The sequence below is a fragment of the Maniola jurtina genome, chromosome Z, assembly GCF_905333055.1.
Source record: "Maniola jurtina chromosome Z, ilManJurt1.1, whole genome shotgun sequence".
NCBI lineage: Eukaryota > Metazoa > Arthropoda > Insecta > Lepidoptera > Nymphalidae > Maniola > Maniola jurtina.
The window spans coordinates 4,227,250-4,249,363 of NC_060058.1; the positions used below are offsets into that span (position 1 = coordinate 4,227,250).

Consider the following 22,114-nt stretch of genomic DNA (forward strand, 5'->3'; position numbering starts at 1 on the left):
AATTGCCATCTCGACCTGTCGCGATCTAATAAATATCCTAACATTAGACGAAAATGAATTCACAATTCATATTATTTAGTATTTACAAAGTTATTTCTTTGGGCAGGTCTAGACGATGCTAAATAAGTAGCGTACCTGCTTTTCTAAGCGGTAATAAAACGACCAATATGAAATCCCTAAGACGTGAACGTGCTCGAAGTGAGAGTCCAAGCAAGCGCGCTTCTCTCTCGCCACTTGGCAGCCGCGGCGATGTAAGTCAATGCATGACTTCAACGTATTGGTGTATCTATAAATTCTATCAATCAATGGTCATCGCATTTCGAGAGACAATTCGCAAGCCTGCATGGATGCATTTTTCCATAATTATGTGACCTCTGTTGACGGCATCAACTTGCGAATCGATCACCGTTTTTTACACGACTGCCCAAAAAAGAGGGTAATGTGTTCAGAGTTCATGTATTTATGTATGGAGGTGAGTTTCTTTATTCCGCCTCTAAATTCCTGAAAAATTTGGATGTATATGGATGGAGTATCGTTAGAATCCTTACGTTATCCCGAGTGACACTGACTATTTTTTTTTTTAATTCAATTTGGTGGCTGTAATATGGCGTCATTTTCAAATGTTTTTTTTTTTTTTTAATCTTTATTTATTTATTTATTTGTACCAGAAAGTTGTAACAATAAAGAGAAAAAGAAAGAAGTTTAGTTTATTTTTGGCAAGGCGTTTTAATTTTTTAATTTTTTTAATTGCTACGTGTGTCAGTCGGATTTTTTGTATTGGAAAAGGAGTCCCATACACCTTTTGCTTCTGCGAGTCGTCTCTCCTTTTGCGATTACCGTTCTACCTACTTCTTCTATTCGTAGTATTTCCGAAGCATGGCCGTATCGTGAATGTCTGTTAAATTTTAATTTTGCCTTCGTACATTTTTTTACGCAATAATGAAAATACCTTTCCGTAATGAGTAAAATATTTCTCGACAACCGTTCTCACAAACCATAGCCAGCACTAAGAAGCATTGCTTTATCGTTACGTAGAGTACCTAGCAATTTTGTGCTGCATCGTTAAAAAATCTATAATGACAACCTATAATGTTACTCACCGCCTATAGCAACCGCATACTTAATTGATGGGCTCGTTTGATTTCCTGGAATATTTTGTATTACTTGCAAAGAAAAAGTCTTGAATAATATACCGTCACTGGGGTTTTGCCGTTGTATTTAAATGCAATTTAGTACCACATAAGTATTAGTAGCACTGATGCCATATAAGCTAGATTAGTTAATTAAACTTACTGTACTTGTCTGGTCAAATGTAAAATATGTGCACAGGCAAATAGCACCACTTGTAAAGGGAGGAATTCTCAAATTTGGCTGCAAAATATTCTAATCGATTACCATTAGTAGAAATTATAAGACAGGAAACTATTACAGTATGGAAGGATATCTTGTTCTTATAATTACCTTGATGTAGTTCGATGTCAAGTTGCTTTACTTGTGTTACCTATGTGTTTATGCATGTTAACGTGAATTGTCTAACAATAAATATAAGTATAAATGCATTAATTTTGAGAACTCACTCACTATATTTACTCTTTGTATCAACTATCATGTTAAAGGTATAGCACACCCTGATTTTAATAAAAAACAAATATGGCGAGTAGTTCTCAAAATGTGTGCACTATATCTGTTTTCAATTTCTGCTGACTGTTTTAGGTATAGTACGCGACAGGTCAAGATGGCAATCGAGCTGGGGACGCCCGCTAACCCCGTACGGGATAGCGCGGTCACGTGCGGGTGTGCGGGGCGTCCCTTAGCCTCATACCCGATTACCATCTCGACCCGTTTGTACCTTTTGGGTCCGTCCATATCGGTGAATTAGGCGACGACCTAGGGCACTAAAATTTGTGGAGTGACATGGTTATTTCATTAACACTATCTATTGCTGCCCCAGGGTTCAGTATAGGGTAGCCTCCAAAGTCCAAACCATGACAAATCCCAATTCTCCAAATATGTTCAATAAGTACCTATAAGCGCGCTGTATTGAAAGTCAAAGTTGGAATTGTATTTGAGTCTGAATAAAGTAAATATCTAGCAAGTTTGACGTTGTAGCGTGTAAACCTAAAAAAAATCACTTGCTCTTATATTCCATGATGAGATTAGTTTTTTGTTTTTGTTTGGAAATAATTTCTACTACAACATACTTATACAAATATTTGACGTTATTCTGAACCCAAATGCTCTTTTCCTCTTTGCCTTTACTAAGCTTTGTTCCAGAAAATTAAAAAAAAAAATGCAATCTCTTAGGTCGCTCTTATGTTCTGTGATTGTTTTCTTATATTATATTACTTTCTATGTTTATCAAAACCAACTACCTAAGCTTTAAGTTAGCTTCAACTATATAATATGTAAAAATATGTTCAAAACTAAAAAAAATACGTCCAGACTTAGGGTTCCTACGTTGCCTTAATTCTATAATGTAGGTATGTCTTCCTCGTTTTGAATTATGGACTGAGTGACATGTGATTCGATGGATTCCTTGAGAAAAGTTATTTTACAGGTCATTCAATTGAGCCAATTAACCGGGGATTTTTCTTTGTTTATTTAGAAACTTTTCTAAGTACATGTCAGCCCCATTATAATCTAAGTACATGAAATCAAAACAAGCAATTCTTAACCTAGCATAATATTATAAATCGAACAAAAAGAAAAAGAAAATAACAACTATACAGTCTTCCAAAAATAAGGCTTAGGATTCAAACAGACTTATAGCATTCTTATTAATGATGCTGTAAACGTTTCTATATTATTTATATTTCGTAGTAACCATACATCATTTTTCTTTCATTGTATATCACAGTAAAAACCTTTTTTCAGTTTAATCCGGAATAATCCGGTAAAAACAAATTCTAACTGAAAACCTTTACTACAATTATTATTAGTTTTAACTAGAAAAACTAGTTTTGACTAAAAGCCTTTGTTACATTTTTCCAATCAAAAATTTTTTACTGCAAGAGAGACCACGATATTCACAAAAACCATTTGTGGTGAATTTTGATTCCGCGTATCGAATCGATGGGAACTGTTACATTTTTCCCGGTAATCTATGAGAACCACAATATCAAAGTTCATGCCAAAATCCAACATTCCATGATTTATTCCAATGTACCAGACTGTTTGTTTAAATTTCCTAAACTAGGTACCTATCTGCTGACAATTTCACACAAATTACAGTAATGCAAATGTGGTGATAGAGTAGTGGTTAAAACCTCAGCCGCCTAGTCGGGAGTCCTGGGTTCAATTTTGAGTACGCATCCCTAACTTTTCAGCAAGTAAGTGGTGCATGAACTTGATTTAGCAGTGAAGGAAAACATCGCGTGAGGAAAACTGCATACCTGAAAGTTTGCCATAATATTCTCAAAGGTGTGTTAAATATGCGGATCCAAAGCCTTCTTATTCTGGTGGGAGATCCGTGCTCAGTAGTGAGCTGGTGACGCAATGGATCGCTGAATATCATGATTATCCAAATCAAGCAATAAAATCAATAGATAACTAAGCCATTTTTATTTTTAAAATATGATACTTAGACCAGTACACATTTTTCGGTTCCGTACGTCAAAAAGAAAAAAATCCTTTTTTCTTTTCGTCTGTCAGTCTGTCCGTCTATCCGTCTGTCCGTCTGTCGTGTCTGTCAAGAAAACCCCTCTTAACCCGGAAAATCAAAGAGTTCCCACGTGATTTTAAAAACATAAAACCAAGCGAACAAAGTTGAGGACATCAGCTAGTTGTAAGTATATTGGGATATTATATGATTTATTTATTTTATGCATAACAGTTTTTGATTTATCGTGCAAAATGTCAGAAAAAATACCCGAGTACGGAACCCTTGGTGCGCGAGTCTGACTCGCATTTGGCCGGCTTTTTATAATACTGCAGATTAATATAATATGTAAACAAGTCTTGCACAATAGAACTCGGCTGGTTTTAAGCCCTCTTCATTCATAAGACATTAACCTTTTGAGCGCTATCCAGGACTGACCTTTTCTTGGCCTTTATGCCTTTATACCTTTAGGCTTTTGGTACCTGATATTTGGCTTCATTACAATAAATAACTAGTCAAGTGCGATTCGGTCTCGCAAACGAAGGGTTCCATACTATCGTACAAGATATATTAACATTTGTATGTGCAACACTGCAAATTAATGACAGCAGCGCCATCTATAGGTATGTGATTTAGTAAATTATTTTTTTCGTGAAAACATTTTAGTTCTTTTAGGTGACGTAACCACAAATTCAGGATTTTTTTCCTTGTGTCCTACTTGTGCTGTAAGACCTGCTTACCTACCAATTTCATTATTCTAGATCAACGGGAAGTACCCTATAGGTTTTCTTGACAGACACGACCGAAGTACAGACGGACAGACAGACAGACAAACAATCAGACAGACTTACAGGCAGCAAAGTGATCCTATAAGGGTTTCTTTTTCCTTTTGAGGTCACGAGCGAAGCCGGGTGGATCACCTAGTATTATATCAGATCATAAAGTAATATAATTTGGCAATAATATAGAACAAACTATGATTAATTTATTTCAATAAATAAAAAGAAACGTTCAGAAAATTCTAAATAAAAATCAGCTTACACATACAAATGTGCGCCTACACTTGATAAGTCTATGGTAACGTTTGGACGCTATCAGCAGTGCCCCTATATTAGCAGCCATAAAGGTAGTAATAAAATATATGGATACTGTATGTTCACACGAAACTAAGATTGTAACCCTAAAGCCATTTTATATTCGTGGATGGCTGCGATTGCTTAGGCAGAATATAAGCGTAGAATAATGCTATGCATTTATATAGGACTAGCTGATACCCACGACTTCGTTCGCGTGGATGTAGGTTTTTTAAAATTCCTGTGGGAACTCTTTGATTTTCCGGGATAAAAAGTAGCCTACGTGCTAATCCAGGGTATAATCTATCTCCATTCTAAATTTCAGCCCAATCCGTCCAGAAGTTTTTGCGTGAAGGAGTAACAAACAAACACACACACACACACACACACACACACAAACTTTCTCCTTTATAATATTAGTGTGATAACTTTTTCTATAATATAAAAGATAAGTATTATTTTAAAACTTGGAACTGGTGTCTGGTACATACTTATTAGGTCATCATACAAATCATAATTCCTAATAGACCTAGTAGGTAGACCATGTTTCTTTTTCAATTATATGACTATATACAAGATAAAAAAAAATAATTTAGTATTGGATACTCGATGGCACTGCTTTTGGTAAAATTCAAACGAATTTTATCGAATGCATTAAAAATCGTGAACTTTTTTTTGTAAATAAAAAATAAAAAGAACGGCATAAAATGCATAGGTACTTCAATGACCTACTCTTCAGCGCCTGCAACTCATCATTATTATTCAGTTCGATAGTAGAGCAAACATCACTTCGAATATAGGTGACCCGTGGAGATCCACGGCATGGTATAGGTACGTTATAATATTAACACGGCTCTCTCCGTCACTCGCTTCATGCAATCGTAGTTCCAATTTCATTTGAATATTAAGCAACCAAAGTCCATGAAATTTTGCAGACATATTCTAGAAACTGATATCTGTGTCTGTGGTGTTTTAGATTTTTCTAAAAATTACAGGGGCTCAAAGATTTGTATGAAATTTTTTAAGACCGCGTAACTTTGAAACCGAATATTTTAACAGAAATCTGGAAAACCACAGACATAGATATTAGTTTCTAGAATATGTCTGCAAAATTTCATTTGCAATGAAATTGGAACTACGATTGTATGAAACGAGTGACGGAGAGAGCCCTCTTAATTATATAAGAAACTGTTATACCGTGGAACAGCTCATTTTGTGTATATGTATTTATAGCAACGTACAAAGATGTAGGTAGGTAGTACAAAATTCGTTCGTTAGAGGACCGGGTCAACTTTTTATTAGAGTTAAAAAAGCGAGTTTATTTGAATCTGCTGTTAGTTATGTTTTTCATGAAACACCCGTTTCAAAATCCCTACAAAATATTGGAACATTGCTAGATAGGTTTACCGCTGCGTGGAGATTTGATTCAAAAAGCACTATCGTGAACAGTGGAAGCTTATTGTTAGCGTTCCTTTTTTTTAAAAAAAAAAAAAACAACTAAGTAACTTTTATGGATGAATACATCTATATGGGATTTAGTTACCCAATCAGTGTTAACGTTTCCTTGCTATTTGTTTTGCTATTTACTTAGTAAATAAAAAGCTGAACACAATCCATTCGGTGATTAGGTAGTTTCATTTCTCTCTCTATCCCTTGAGTATTAAAAAAAGTTCTTTTATTCGGAACAAGAAGGGCACGTGGGTGCGCGACCACCATTATAAATGTGGTCCGGAAGCAGTATTGGCTTTTCAAAATACTGACCTTGTCTAAATTAGATATTTTTAATAGTTTGGTCATATGTTTTATATAGAACAATAGATTCCGCCATCTTGAATCTGCCATTTTAAATATTTTTTTCAGCTCACTGCCAACTGGATGAGGTTTCGAGTATTTTTTGTTTGAGCAACCCCCCCTATCTTTAATACCCTGGCCGTGCTCCTCATCCATCTTCCGAACCCTCGATTATCATCTCTCTCCATATTCAGGTCCTGATCATCTTTTGCTCAGAGACCACTCTTTGATTTTTTATACTTAGTGAGATGTCCGCCATTTTTGAGGCTCCTCCCCCATCCTTCAATACCCTGATCGTGTTTTTCACCCATCTCCGATATCCTCAATTATTGTTCTTTTAATAATTTTTGTTCTTTATAAGAAACCGCCAGTTAAAAAAAATCATACAGAAGAGGTGATCAATGAGTCAGTGAGTGAGTGAGTCAGTGAATCAGCACAAGCAGCTTGTATAATATTAATGCTATCTCATTTCAAGTTTGAACAGATATTAGTTTTCCCGATGTAATTTGAACATGAAAGACTCTTTCATAACTCTATTCGTTCTCATCTAAATTAATTCCATGAAATCTATTCATAAAATGAATACTTTTTACCCACCTAGATTTTACATATGCAATTTGCACTCTAATAATAATTATAACATCAATTCGTACACGAATAATTTCAATGCTTAGTAATAATTTAACTGCATTCCAGTTCTACATATCAAATTTTAAAATTAGAATTTCTTCTGCCTCTGTAATTCAGAAGAGCTTTGATAAAAGCTGTTTATAAAAATATGTTTTCGAAAAACAAGAATAGCGACTACCCACCGACAATGACAGCCTTTAATCATCAAATTTTAGACCTGTATTAACAGGGCTCTCTCCGTCACTCGCTCCATACAATCGTAGTTTTAATTTCATTTGAATATTAAGCAACCAAAGTCCATGAAATTTTGCAAACATATTCTAGATATCTGTGCCTGTGGTGTTTTAGATTTTTTTTTAAATTACAGGGGCTCAAAGATTTGTATACGAATTTTTAAGACCGCGTAACTTTGAAACCGAATATTTTAACGGAAATCTGGAAAACCACAGGCATAGATATTAGTTCCCGGAACGTTTCTACAAAATTCCATTGAGTATGATTGGTTAGTATTCCAATGAGAGACGAACTACGTTTGTATGGAGCGAGTGACAGAGAGATCCCTCTTAAAACGGAACACATTTTCAGACGCATGTCGAGCTAGCGAATCTCTTGGCGGGCTTCAGCCGCCATGGAGTGCCTCAGCTCAGAGGATTCCAAGTGGCGCGGGTCCCCGAAGAGGCGTTCGTCTATATGCTCTGGGCCACCAATCTGAAGAACATTAACGAATACTTTGACTTTTCATGTAAGTATTCTTTCAATTAGCTACTGACTTTCCGCCCACTATACTACCTGCGAGTGTCCGTGATCTTCGGCGGGAAAGGCATTTTTAACCCCCGACCCAAGAAGAGGGGCGTTATAAGTTTGACGTGTGTATCTGTGTATCTGTCTGTGGCATCGTAGCTCCTTAACTAATGAACCGATTTTAATTTAGTTTTTTTTTGTTTGAAAGGTGACTTGATCGAGAGTGTTCTTAGCTATAATCCAAGAAAATCGGTCCAGCTGTTTAAAAGTTGTCACCTCTTTTCTAGTTACTGTAACATTCACTTGTCGGGGGTGATATAAATTTTTAATTAGCACTTGTTGAACTAGTTCATATCAGTCAACGACTGGTGTGATTTTGATAAAAATTGATTGGGACCGATGAAGAAACGAACAGACAGATACAATTTCACATTAAGCTTATGCTTAAATTATTACTATTGGCACTTAATAACATAATTATTGGCTCCAGCTTGAGATGGAGCTGACACAGATGGCAAGCATCATTGATTTTGAATAGAATTAGTTGTAGAAATCGTTCAAGCGTAAGCTTAGATAAAGGAACTATACGCGTAAGAACCTACTGTTTTAAAATGTCAAAGGTCAGACAGTATACAAATTAACAGATTTTGTATCTAGGTTAGAAAACCGTTATTCAAAATCTGTCGTGCATCATACCGGCATTGTCTTTTGCATCTCTTGTTTCGTCCGCTATTTAGTAAATACCGTCAGTCCATTACTACTGAATTATGACCGAGTTTTGCACGGAATGTCAACTCTACCACAGAATAATATAATAATACTATACGTAGTATGTAGTATTGACTCTACACTATATACTACTACTAGTATAAAACAAAGTCGCTTCCCGCTGCTCTCTGTCCCTCTTTACGTTTCCAATTTGTTGAAATGTAAACGATAGGTAATTGTTCAGTAAGGAAAAATACTACTTGAGAATTAAGTACATGCTAATTTAAAAAAATCTATACTAATAAATAAAATTGGAGTGTCTGTCTGTAATTTCGAAATAACTACCTCATATTAAGCTCATGTGGTTATTTGAACGATACCAACACTGAATCACAGGTTTTTAAAATTTTTGTCTGTCTGTCTGTCTGTCTGTCTGTCTGTCTGTCTGTCTGTCTGTCTGTCTGTCTGTCTGTCTGTCTGTCTGTCTGTCTGTCTGTCTGTCTGTCTGTCTGTCTGTCTGTCTGTTTGAAAAGGCTAATCTTTGGAACGGCTGAACCGATTTTGACGGGATTTTCACAGACAAGTAGAGGATTGACCAGGGTGTAACATAGGCTACTTTTTTAACCGACTTTCAAAAAGGGAGTTGTGTTTTTCTACCTATGTACGCCGATATCTCCGAGATTTCTGAACCGATTTGCGTCATTTCTTTTTTAATCGATAGAGGAACTTTGCAACATTGTTTCATAAAAAATTTGGATTCCAACTCCTCAATCCTGATGCTGCAGGGGATCTGACCAATCCACGCGGGCGAAGCTGCGGGCATCAGCTAGTAACTAATAAATTCTACTTGATGAATATGTAGTTTCATATCAAATGAAAGGTCGAAAATGTAATACAGGTTATCATCTGATCAACATATAAACCGTTAGTCTGTGGAGTTATTTTTAAGAGGAATTCGGGTTTTTGTTTTGAACTTGCTTGGTACCCACAATATTACTCACTATGAACACTTCCTAAATCTTGATAACTTAGGCAGGAAGTAACCCTACAGCATCAGGATTAAGGAGTCGGATCCAGAATTTTTTATGGGACCACCACGGAAACTTCTACTGTGTAATAAAAGAAATTTGCAAATCGGTCCAGAAATCTCAGAAAAGTCGATGTACACCAAAAAACATAGGGAGGTACATCAAAAAAATGGGCTGAACTAAGAACCACCTCCTTGTTGGAAGTCGGTTAAAAATAATATCAATTTACTTTATAGTAAAAATATTGATCGAAGTATTAATTAAAGTAATCTATATCATATACGATACCGTTAAGCACCAATAAAACTTTATTGGGCTATTGAACTGGCAAAACATCTTTTAGATTAGTTAGTTAATCCGAAAAATAAGAACACGAGGATAAACTTGTTAGCAGATTTACCGTAAGAACATTAAAAATTATATTTTAAGTGGTTACTTTTACATAGCAAGTTATTGAAACCAAAAGAATCCAGGTTGATTTGAATTCTAATACATGATATGTTGTACATAATTTTCTAGTATTCATGTACTAGACACTGAAAAAAATTTAATATATTGATAGAGGCTTCTATTTTGTGTATTTTAAGGGGAAATAAGCTCTTCCTGCCGGGGATTGAGAGCCACCTTGGCCAAATTTTCTTATTTGCGTCCAAAGGGGAATATTCAATTTAAATAATATTAAGTACTATATTAGCAATACTATGTGTGTACTTAGTAGGTACGAAATACGGAGCAGGGTGATATAGACATAGTGACATGAATTTTTATCCTAGAAAATCAAAATCATCAAAGAGTTTTAAAAACCTAAATCCGCTCGGACGAAGTCGTGGGCATCAGCTAGTAATAAAATTCTTTATTCACTGGACAAACTCTTGGACCTAGGAAGCTGAAATTGTACACGGATATAGACAAAGAATTTGGACGGATATTTTGAAATTCCCACGAGGCAGCCAATAAAGAGGATTTATATTTCGGCGAGCAAAGCCACGGGCGAACACTTGTTAACTATAATAATACCTAATTATGGTTATCAGGGTTGAAATGAAGCGGAATTTTCAGGAATTATTTAAGTGATAAAATAGAAGCATACCAAATTGATTTGAATGAAAATAAAACTCGACTGCAAATTAATTTTAGCAATTCCATATTATAATGTATGTACTTAGTCCATTTAAGTATTTTTTAAATTAATAGGAAAATTAATGCAAGAGCTTAAATTTAATAATGTTAAAATACCATTGTTTACGTTTTGGTTGGCGTGCAGTTTCAGAGTGCTTTTCACTGATAAATATGTGTTAGAATGTACAGGTTGTTATAAGTTTGGCGTGTGTATCTGTGTATCTGTCTGTGGCATCGTAGCTCCTAAACTAATGAACCTATTTTAATTTACTTTTGTTTTGTTTGAAAGGTGGCTTAATCGAGAGTGTTCTTAGCTATAATCCAAGAAAATCGGTTCAGCCGTTTGAAAGTTATCAGCTCTTTTCTAGTTACTGTAACCTTCACTTTTCGGGGGTGTTATATATTTTTAATTTACACTTGTATTACACTACAAATCGAGTTTACGTTACTTAACCGAGAAAATAGTCAATAGCAGTGGGATAAGTGCCCTATTTATGCGATTTCCAAAACCGCTGTTAAAAAGTCGGAGTCGGTCTATTCAAATTACATGCTCCCTATGATTCGCTGAAAAAGCTGCCAGTGAGTACCTGGATTTACATAGAACGTTCCTACTTACCGAATGACGTTCGGCCTAAATCCCTAATTGGATTTATACATCGCAGCCATACAGCCATCACCCTTAGCATCATTTAGGTATCCGCAAAGTTCTAACTAGATTTACCTATAGGCAGGTATTTTAGATCATCATCATCATTATCGTCAATCGATAAACCGGTATAGTCCACTGCTGGATACTGTCTCTTGATATGACTTCCACGCGCTACGATCTTATATACCGCCGAAATCCAACGATTCCCTGCGGCTCGTTTGATGTAGTCTGTCTAACTAGTAGGGTGTCTCCCCGCTGCGAGATTGTCATTCCAGCGCCTTGGAACCCCAACGTACAACGTCGATCAGTTTCTCGAACTAAGTATTATATGCTCTGCCCAATACGTATTATTTGTAAGCACTAGTTAAGCAAATTAATTACCTCATCCAGTGACAAAAGCACTGATACAATTTTTGTGCAAAAGATCAGCCTTTCAACTCGGGTATGATTTTTACAGTAATTAGATAAGGCTTTAGTTTTATTTTACAATTTTCATTTTAAAAAATCATTAAAAAACCTGTCAAGTTTGAGCCGGACAACAGATATATCTTTGAGTTAAAGAGCTTTAACTTGACTCATTGAATTTAGAAGACCAGATTTCATGATTTTCCTTTCATTTAATTTATCAAGTTTCTTAGAGAGATTTCCTCCCTACAATTGATCCTAACCAGCGATGCAATAAAAGTACAGCTTGTAATTTTTGTATTATACTAAACATGATGACCAAGGGCGTAGCCAGGAATTGGTTTCGGGGAGGGGGGGTTTATCCGGAGAAAAAAAACTTGACGGCAAGATAGAATACAACAAGAAATAGGAGCGCGAGCGCAGCGAGCGTAAATTTTTGTATAATACAGATAAAAAAGAGAGAGATGAACGAGCTCAGCCTTAAAAAATGTTATGTTTTAAAGCACCCCAACCTACTTTTGTCATGAAAAATAAAGAGTTTCTATGGATATTCAGAAATGTAAACCCGTGTGGATGAAGTTCCGTATAATTACTACAATACCAACTAAAACAACAAAAGCGCGAACGAGAAGCGAAATTTTTATTAATTGTATTTAACTCTCCCCTCTGTCCGCTGCTTTAGCGAATTAAATAACAAACTCAGGTTGTTTGACTTGTAATCAAACAAGATAAAGTTCAATACTAAAACCCAACTACTCCTTTTGACAAAAGCTGATATAAAGAAAAAAATATGTTTTGTCGCTTGGTATATTTTAATATTTATATTTATGAACTCCGAACTTTCTCCTCTTTCATTTGACATCCCATTTGATACGAGAACAAAGAAAAATTTTTAGAGACCCCACTTTTTTGGATGTAATATGTGGATTCTATCTAACAGGAGTGTAATAGAAATTGCTGGACAGTTTCACACTGGTAACGAGATTTTTTAAATGCACACTAACGTAAATTAGGTGTTTAAGTACATTATTTTAAATTAAAATGCCAATGAAACTTTAAAAAAAAAATAAGACCGTGGAAGTGAAACAGTGATAAGCGAGCTCTAAGTGAGCACTCTGTATTCCCTCATGCTCTAGCCATACGTGGATATATCGCCCACAGCGCAGGTACAAGGTCAGAGATCATATTTTAACGGGTCACCAACTACTGTTGACATAAATTAAGTATCAGAAGCATAGTAACTCAGAGATACCTATATAAGGCTCAGGCGCTATAGTATTTTGGTAAAAGTGTACATCTAACTACAAAATGCAATGTAAAGTTTTTCTTAAATAATTCATGTGCTTATTGATTCCTCGCAAGTGGGAAAAAACTATATACGTCTCGGCCGAAACAGCAATTTATCGACTTCATTGAGTTTTTAATTCACTTGGGAATTATTCTTCGACTTCGCCTCGTCCTTCCAGTTTTATTATTATCTACCCAGCCAGCAATTGCTTTATTTCCGGCCTGGATAGTTATATACTATTACATTTAGTTTTATGTACTTATTAGAGGAATCGAGGTGCAGGTTATGACTATGAATATAATACTTAACTCGCAAGCAGAATCTCAAGCAAAATAAATTTTATAGTAGGCAAGTACTTAATATTTTTCCAATAACGTTCAATATTATAATTTTTAATTTGAGAGGTTGCCTCTCAAGATAAAGCTGTTCCATTGATGATTGAAATAATTTGTGTACACTTGCCGCTCTGATAAAAAAACGGATATTTTCTACGCCGCGATATAGGCAAGGTACCAACATCGAGTTTTAAATTAATTGGCTGCAAACTTCTTGGCTACTTTCACGGCACAAAATTTTGCTTTGCTTGTTTACATAAACTAACTTAAGTTTTCGTTGCTTTTGACTGAGAAGGTAGAGTTCTAGGCATACAACAGAACAAATTAAACACTGATAAGTAGTTATATATACTACTTTAAATAAGAGACTATTAAAGTGTATTAAAGTTGCAACTTTGAAGTTTTAGAAACTTATTATTGATGTACGTAGTTGTTAAATAAGCGAATACTATACCTACTCATTTTATGTTTTATTAGTAAGTACCTATAGATAGGTACCCCGAAAAAGAACTAAGTTTATTTTTGATTTTTTATCAGGTTGATGTCTCATGTAAACTATGTGGCGGGAACAGTGCGATCGCTTAGAGTAGAAATGAAATATTTTGGAACTAAAATGTTTTATATATATTTTATAAAAGTAATATTAGTTCTATTATAGATAAAAAAATATTTTGTGGATTCAGATGGGTTTTAGCAATTTATTAGATTATATTTTGTACGAAAAACACCAAATAATTCAGCTACATTACCAACAAGAAGAATCTCAACAGCGCTCGTGAAGTGAATTACAAAGTTTTCAACTTTTTGACCAAATATCAAGCTCGCCAATTTTCCTCATCGCCATCACGTAAACAAATTTTATTTTAATTTTATTTATCTTTATATTTTGCCGTAGTATCACTCCTTTATTATAAAATTTAAGTTATTATATGTTTAAATATTTTTTAAAAAGTAAACAATAATATACTGCGACCAGTGCAATTGATACATTTTTTGAAGAATAATCTTAGTACCTACCTACGTTAAAAGAACAGTTCGAAATTGAAAACGAATGGAAAAAAAACAACCAGTACACACATATCTGAACATAGAAAAGAAAGCCCAAGGATGGACTTAGACAAGTAAAAATTTATAACACCCCTGACAAGTGAAGGTTACAGTAACTAGAAAAGAGCTGATAACTTTCAAACGGCTGAACCAATTTTCTTCTATTATAGCTAAGAACACTCTCGATCAAGCCACCTTTCAAACAAAAAAAAACTAAATTAAGATCGGTTCATTAGTTTAGGAGCTACGATGCCACAGACAGATATACAGATACACACCCATAACACCCCTCATTTTGGGTCGGGGGTTAAAATAGCAGCGTGATTGAAGGACAAACGAACATACCAACAAACAAAAAAACTGTCGTATTTATTTAAAACCCACAGTGGTTTTTGTGGCACTGAATGAAACAAAATGCCTTGTATATTGTAAACTATAATATAATCTAAAATATAAATCAATTAATACAGGTAGTGATTTTCGTGATATGTATGGAGGAGCGCCTCATTATAATTGCACACAGCGACATATTCACGTGCAGTCGAGGCGCGTCTACAGAACACAATAGTAAAATTAATATAGGATGTAATATCGAGATTAAATAATATTCCAGAGAGGTGCCCATCAAAAGCGCCAAAATTAATCACTGGGTATTCACGACTATTGTTTAAAGTTAATTTTAATTAAATTTTGTTCCTGAAATACCTGTTAAATATCGATAATATCAAGTAAAGCGTTATAGCGTAGAATGTAGATGCAAGACTGAAATGCGCGTTATTAGAATATTTACGTAAAGTAACTTACTTTATGATTTGTTTTCTTTGATTTCTTCTTGAAAATGTTCTAAATTATAATGAAAACACACCGAATAAGGTATAGTAAGGGTGGGCCAATCTGAAAGTCACATAAAACGAAGAAGAGAATACAGATACAAACGCGAATTGCAATTTTTTTTAACTATAATATGCTTTCGCTTGACTGCAATCACACCAAACAGTAGGTAATTATGTAAGTACCTATACTAAAGATGAAGTGTGCTAGATAGCTGTTTCTCTTGAAAAGAGTTAATAATAATATTATGATGATAGGTATTCAAGAATATAAAATTATTGCGAGTATGGTTTCAACTTTCAACCTATACAATTCAACCTAGATAATATTTTCCTCACGATGATTTTACGACGCAACAAATAATAGTAGGATCATAAAATTAAGGGAACCCTTAATGAATGGCGGGACAGCGTTATCAACATTTTTTCAAGCGAGGAACTGAAACGGTTTTATTAAACTCATAAAGAAAAATAGTATTAAGATAGTAATGGTTTATTCTGTTTCCTCTAGTTTCTTAATTTATAAATCCCAAGACTTTGTATCTATTTGCTATTACACTACGTATTATTTGGCACCTGACAACAAATAATTTCTAGGTCACTAAAGAGGGCAAAATGTTACAATGAAAATGGCCTACCGTTACTCCTTTGCTCTACAATGAGTGCACCGATTAGGCTGAAATTAAAATTTAGATACCTTTTTCCCTGAGTTTACACTATTTGCACTAATTTGTTACACGGAAAATTAAAAAAATTCCCACGGGAGTTTTAAAACGAAAAACCGAAAGTCGTGTCGAATATTATGTATTACACAAAAATAAATATTCAAAATTTGAATAAAGTATATTAAAAAATTACAAAGTTATAAGCCTGTTGTGTTGAGTCATTATATCAAATCAATGCGTTGTCCTCGGTCTTTGTGTCCACTAGGAACTTTTACAAGTGTAAATTAAATATTTATAACACCCCCGACAAGTGCAGGTTACAGTAACTAGAAAAGAACTGATAACGTTCAAACGGCTGAACCAATTTTCTTGGATTATAGCTAAGAACACTCTCGATCAAGCCACCTTTCAAACAAAAAAAAAACTAAATTAAAATCGGTTCATTAGGGCCGGCGCACATATGGCGGAGCGCAGCGCAGAGCATTTTTCAGTCAAAATATTATCGACATTGTCTTCATTGAAATAATATCTAAAATCAATTGTGCATTCGTGCGGATACTCGCGCATGCGCGAGTTCCACGTGTGCTCGCGCATTCTCTGGTAGAAATTCGCATAATGTGTCACGCGATTAGAAAACTTCGTGGGCATACTCTGTGCTGCACTCCGCCATATGTGCGCCGGCCGTTAGTTTAGAAGCTACGATGCCATAGACTGATACACAGATACACACGTCAAACTTATAACACCCCTCTTTTTGGTCGGGGGTTAAAAAACATACGTTGGATGAAAAATGCACCATCATCATCGTCCCATCGCCGGCTCACTACGCAGCACGGGTCTCCTCTCAAAATGAGACAGTCTACCTAGTCTGGCCAAATGCGGATTGACAGACTACACCTTTGAGAATATTAAGGAAAACTCTCAGGCATGCAGGTTTCCTCACGAAGTTTTCCTTCACGATTAAAGCAAGTGATATTTAATTGCTTAAAAAGCAAATAACTCCGAAAAGAAAGAGGTGCGTGCCCGGAATCGAACCCCAAACCTCCCGATTAGGAGGCGGATGTCTTAACCATTAGGCTATCACAGCTTCGTATGCATTAATACTAGTTAATACTATAGTAAATATTTGAAAAACTACATCCATAATAAAAGCGGTAGCTAAGTGCGAAATGTATGAGTGTCTGTTACCCTTTCACAGTCCATCCGTTTAACTGATTGTGATGAAGTTTGGTAGATAGCTTGTACACCGGCAACAACATAGGTACATTTCATCTAAAAAAAAAACTAACAAAGGAATTTCATTTCTAAGTTTAGAATGGAGATAGTCCATTCCATTTAAAAGATAGCATGTGAAAAATCACTGAAAACCCTATAATATGCGACCTTACTAAAAGCACCTGTGAAAACTCCCGAAACAAAATCTCTGAAAATTATTGTCTAATTTCGCGCACGGCCATCGTACCGAGCTAAAAGCGCGTGAGCGAGAACAATCGCATCGCTGCGAATTAGAATGCAATTAATGTTGCAAACAAATCCAATGTAACAACAATGTTGTATTCAAACAATGTATTCATTATTCATTGACTGTGCAACAAATGTAGTTTAACAAGTGTAAATTAAAAAAGTTATAACACCCCCGACAAGTGAAGGTTACAGTAACCAAAAAGAGCTGATAACTTTCAAACGGCTGAACCGATTTTCTCGAATTATAGTTAAGAACACTCTCGATCAAGCCACCTTTCAAACAAAAAAAAAACAAAATTAAAATCGGTTCATTAGTTTAGGAGCTACGATGCCACAGACAGATACACAGATACACACGTCAAACTTATAACACCCCTCTTTTTGGGTCGGGGGTTAAAAAGTGATAGCGCTAACATAGACTAGTCAATTGAGTTTAGAGAAGTAGCATAATTGAATAAGCTTTGATCGCTTTTTCTTGTTGCAGCTTTACCACCACAGGAGCAAGAGAGACAGGCCGCTATCCGAGAACTGATTCACACAGAAGCTGAACATATCAAGCATCTCATGGCAATGATAGAGGTTAGTATCTTTCTTCTTTGCTCGCTCAATCATCATCATTATCAACCGATAAACGTCCACGTCCTGGACGTAAGTCTCTTGTACTGATAACCATACGCCATGGTCTTCGTCTTGCGCCGCCTGAATTTATCGGCTCCCTGCAACTCGTGTCATGTCGTCTAACCACCCATGTCATCCAATGCTGCGTTTTCTAGCAACTTGGCATCCCAATGTCTATCGGGTTTTCGAATGTACCCTATGTGCCCTGCCCATTGACACTTCAGCTTCGCAACCCGTCTAACTATGCGAATAACTATGATTCTGCTACTGATCTCATTTCTGATCCAATCACGTGGAGATACATGTTTATTTCGAGATGGGCTTGCTTTTGACGATAATCATCCATACTATCACACTAATATTATAAAGGCGAAAGTTTGTATGTGTGTGTGTATGTGTGTGTGTGTGTATGTTTGTTACTCCTTCGCGCAAAAACCACAAGACGGATTTGGCTGAAATTCGGAATGGAGATAGATAATATCCGGGATTAGCACAAAGGCTACTTTTTATCCCGGAAAATCAAAGAGTTCCCACGGGATTTCGAAAAACCTAAATCCACGCGGACGAAGTCGCGGGCGTCAGCTAGTAATATAATAAATGCGAAATTGTGTCTGTCTGTCTGACTGTCTGTCTGCTACCCTTTTCACGGCCCAACAGTTTAACACAGGGTATATTCCGAGGACGGACATAGGCTACTTTTTATCGCGGAAAATGAAAGAGTTCCCACAGGATCTAAATCCACGCGGACGAAGTCGCGGGCATCCTCTAGTGCTAAATAAAAAGCAGTCATGAGCTTAGGTCACGCTTCTTTAGAAAATTCCTATTCACTCTTGCCTTGAAGGTATTTCGGTTATAGGTTTCGCCACTTTATGTTTGTGGGTTCGCAGTGCTTCCCTGCAAGCAATGTCGGTTTTGTTGTCCCGAGCACTGTCGATTGTGTTGGACTACATGCTAGATTGAGAAAACTTGTGAAACTCTACGGGTGCTGAATGACATATTTCTTGCGCAAAGGTCAACCTGGCTGTTTTTGTGTGGCTGTTTTTATGAGAAAGTATCGCCGAACAAGGTTCAGATTTAAACAAGTTATGGAGTTACATCGCTAAAACCTTTCATCCCCTGTCCCACAGAAACTCCAATGTTTTTTGGGATACAAAATATTCTAGTTGTTAATCCATAATATCTATTGTTAGTTATAGTCACGCTAAGTTTGCATTCAAACCGATTCCATTGATGCAGCGCGATATTTTATTACTCATAATCCATGTTAACCCAGTGTGTGACTCCATACATATGGGCATTAAATAAATATCAATACTTTATTACCGCAGCTGAAGTGAGATCTCAGCTGATATAACACGCAAAAGGGTGATTCGTAAAAGTTTCGCCGAAGGTTAATCCCACAAATATCGAGGGCGCGAGGTTACCTCAATGATGAATGAAGGGCGGGCAGGCTAACTTGAAATATATCTTCCTGCTTGTTAGGCCATTCGCACATTAAACTACTGAATGGAGCAAAACTTACAAGGGGAACTCTATAAATAGTCATATTTAGCATTAGCTTCTCAAGTTAATAATAATATATACTTACTATTTACTACTAATTATATTACTAATAATATGTACTTACTATTTTATTGTAATAGACTAGCTCCATTGCCCCGGCTTTGTACGAATAGGCTTAGGTACTCATTATGGAGTAAAATATTAATTAATGATCATAGTATACATATACAACCTTCTCCGGCGATGTTCTAAATCATTGTCTTGGCGGGGGCACACCCGTGCCCCCTGTTCCATATTTTTTCCAATATGATTGATAATTTGATGCTATGTTTACATCCGATCATGAAAATGTAATTCTTGTTACTTGGTGCAATCAAAAATAAAACTAGCTTGCTCTACGAATAACCTAATGCCTGGTCTTCACTCGCGCGCGAATCGCAGCGCGAAAGCTCGTGAACGGCGCGAAATATTAAGTGGGCTCTACACTCGCGGCGCGAACGCCCGAGACAACTGTGAATCACGAGTGTAGATGTTGTTCACGCCTTCGCGTGCTTCACGCCTTTCCCCGATCAGTGTCGGTTTTTGGTCCGCGACAAAGGGTTTCGTCCATAATCACGAACAAGACTGTGAAGATTTGCGAGTGTGGAAGGGACACAGTTCACGCGTGGATCGCTGCATACATTCAGAGCCGGCTTTAAAGCAGCGTTTAAAATGAATTCAAGGTGTGAATACACAAGTGTAAATTAAAAATTTATAACACCCCCGACAAGTGAAGGCATCTTGACAGCTTGACATAAATTTGTCAATTGACATAATATTAAGAACCTAACGGTTATCTAACCTTCTTTTCTACAAGAAAACTAGAAAAGAGCTGATAACTCTTAAACGGCTGAACCAATTTTTTTGGATTATAGCTAAGAACACTCTCGATCGAGCCACCTTTCAAACAAAAAAAAGTAAATTAAAATCGGTTCATTCGTTTAGGCGCTACGATGCCACAGACAGATACACAGATACACAGATACACACGTCAAACTTATAACACCCCTCTTTTTGGGTCGGGGGTTAAAAAGACAGAAATACAGTATTACTATTCTTTTTAGGGTTCCATACCTCAAAAGGAAAAAGGAACCCATATTCACTTCATTGTCTGTCTGTCTGTCGTGTCTGTCAAGCTCCGTCAAGGGAATTTAAAACCTATTGGGTACTCACCATTGACTTAGAATTATAAAATTTTACAGACATAATACCTAAAAAAACGTGTTATGTCTGTACGATGCTACGGAACCCTTCGTGTGATTTCGACTCGCATTTGACCTCGTGTTTTAGGATATTTGTGTAATCCATCACCGTCCCACACTGTTAACGGGTAACAGCGGGTAATAAATAATTGCTCTAAATAAAAGCAGAAGAAGCAGGGTATATTTTAATAGGTAGAAAGTTTATTGTTACAGAACTAAAACTAAGTACCTAATTATTTTAATTAGTTTTAAGCGCGAAAGCCCCTGAAGGTCACGAAATACTAATAAGTGGGAATGCTTGTATCGCGCCTTGTCGAGTTGTTCATAGGCTTTCGCGCCGCGATTCGCATGTAAGTGGAAAGCGGGCATAACAATCAGCAAGTTTTATTATTGCTAAAGTTTCCCCGGTCGAGTCTTTCGAACTACAGCTTGGTAGTTTGTACCTACCTACTGACAATAGGTACGTACCATTGATTTTGAAAGAGCCACCCCTACCTAAACGTAATTGCTTGATGAAGTACCTATCAGTATGATAGTTTAGGCCGTAAAAATAAAATTTACGTTTACGTTTAGTTTCTTAGTAAAATTCTTTATTTACTACTTCGTCTTCTAGTCTGAAAAGTTTTACTACAAATCCGAAATTAATCATTATCACAGAACAGACGCATTTTCACCACGAAGACTAAGTCAATTTTGGGGTTCATTGCTACCTTTTCACGCCGCAATAGTTTAACCGATTCTGACGAAATTTGGTACAGGGTTAGCTTATATCCCGGGGACGGACATAGGCTGTTTTTTATCCCGGAAAATGAAAGAGTTCCCATGGGATTCCCAAAAACCCATTAACCGATTTGTATAAAATTTGGTACGCAGGTAGCTTGCGTCCATGTAATTGGCATAGGCAACTTTTTATCCCGGAAAATCAAACAATTCCCACGGGATCTTAAAAACCTAAATCAACGCGGACGAAGTCGCGGGCATCCTCTAGTATAGTATATTTCAAATGATATGCATTAGGTTCTAGGTACTCATGTAATTCCAGTTACAGCGTGCATATTAAGACAAAAAAGTCGAATACAAATAATAAATAAACCAGAAGTGCTTAAAACTAGATTAAGATTAAAAAAATTAAAATAAAAAAATCTAATTATTAAAACAAGAGTAGAAGTTGCCTAAAATAACAGAATATATTTAATGATTAAACGAACTTACCTGTACGTGAAGTTCTATCATAATTATTTTGGACCTTACATTGTACCTAATACATATAATAGTTTACAACTAGCTAGGATAGCTGTTATAAGCATAATAGTTAATTAATTATCAGTTAATTAGTATATACTGATGAATCGAATTATTATTAATAATCCTAGATAAAAAA

At 35.9% G+C, this 22,114-nt stretch overlaps 1 protein-coding gene across 2 annotated transcripts in view; it reads left to right on the forward strand.

Moving 5' to 3' along the window:
- LOC123880605 overlaps window positions 1-22,114 on the forward strand; it is an 83,351-nt gene that overhangs the window by 20,061 nt on the left and 41,176 nt on the right. For both annotated transcript variants that reach the window (XM_045928802.1, XM_045928803.1), the window contains exons 5-6: window positions 7,678-7,834; window positions 17,856-17,950. In XM_045928802.1, the coding sequence (XP_045784758.1) occupies window positions 7,678-7,834; window positions 17,856-17,950 (252 nt within the window). The remainder of the gene's footprint in view (window positions 1-7,677; window positions 7,835-17,855; window positions 17,951-22,114) is intronic.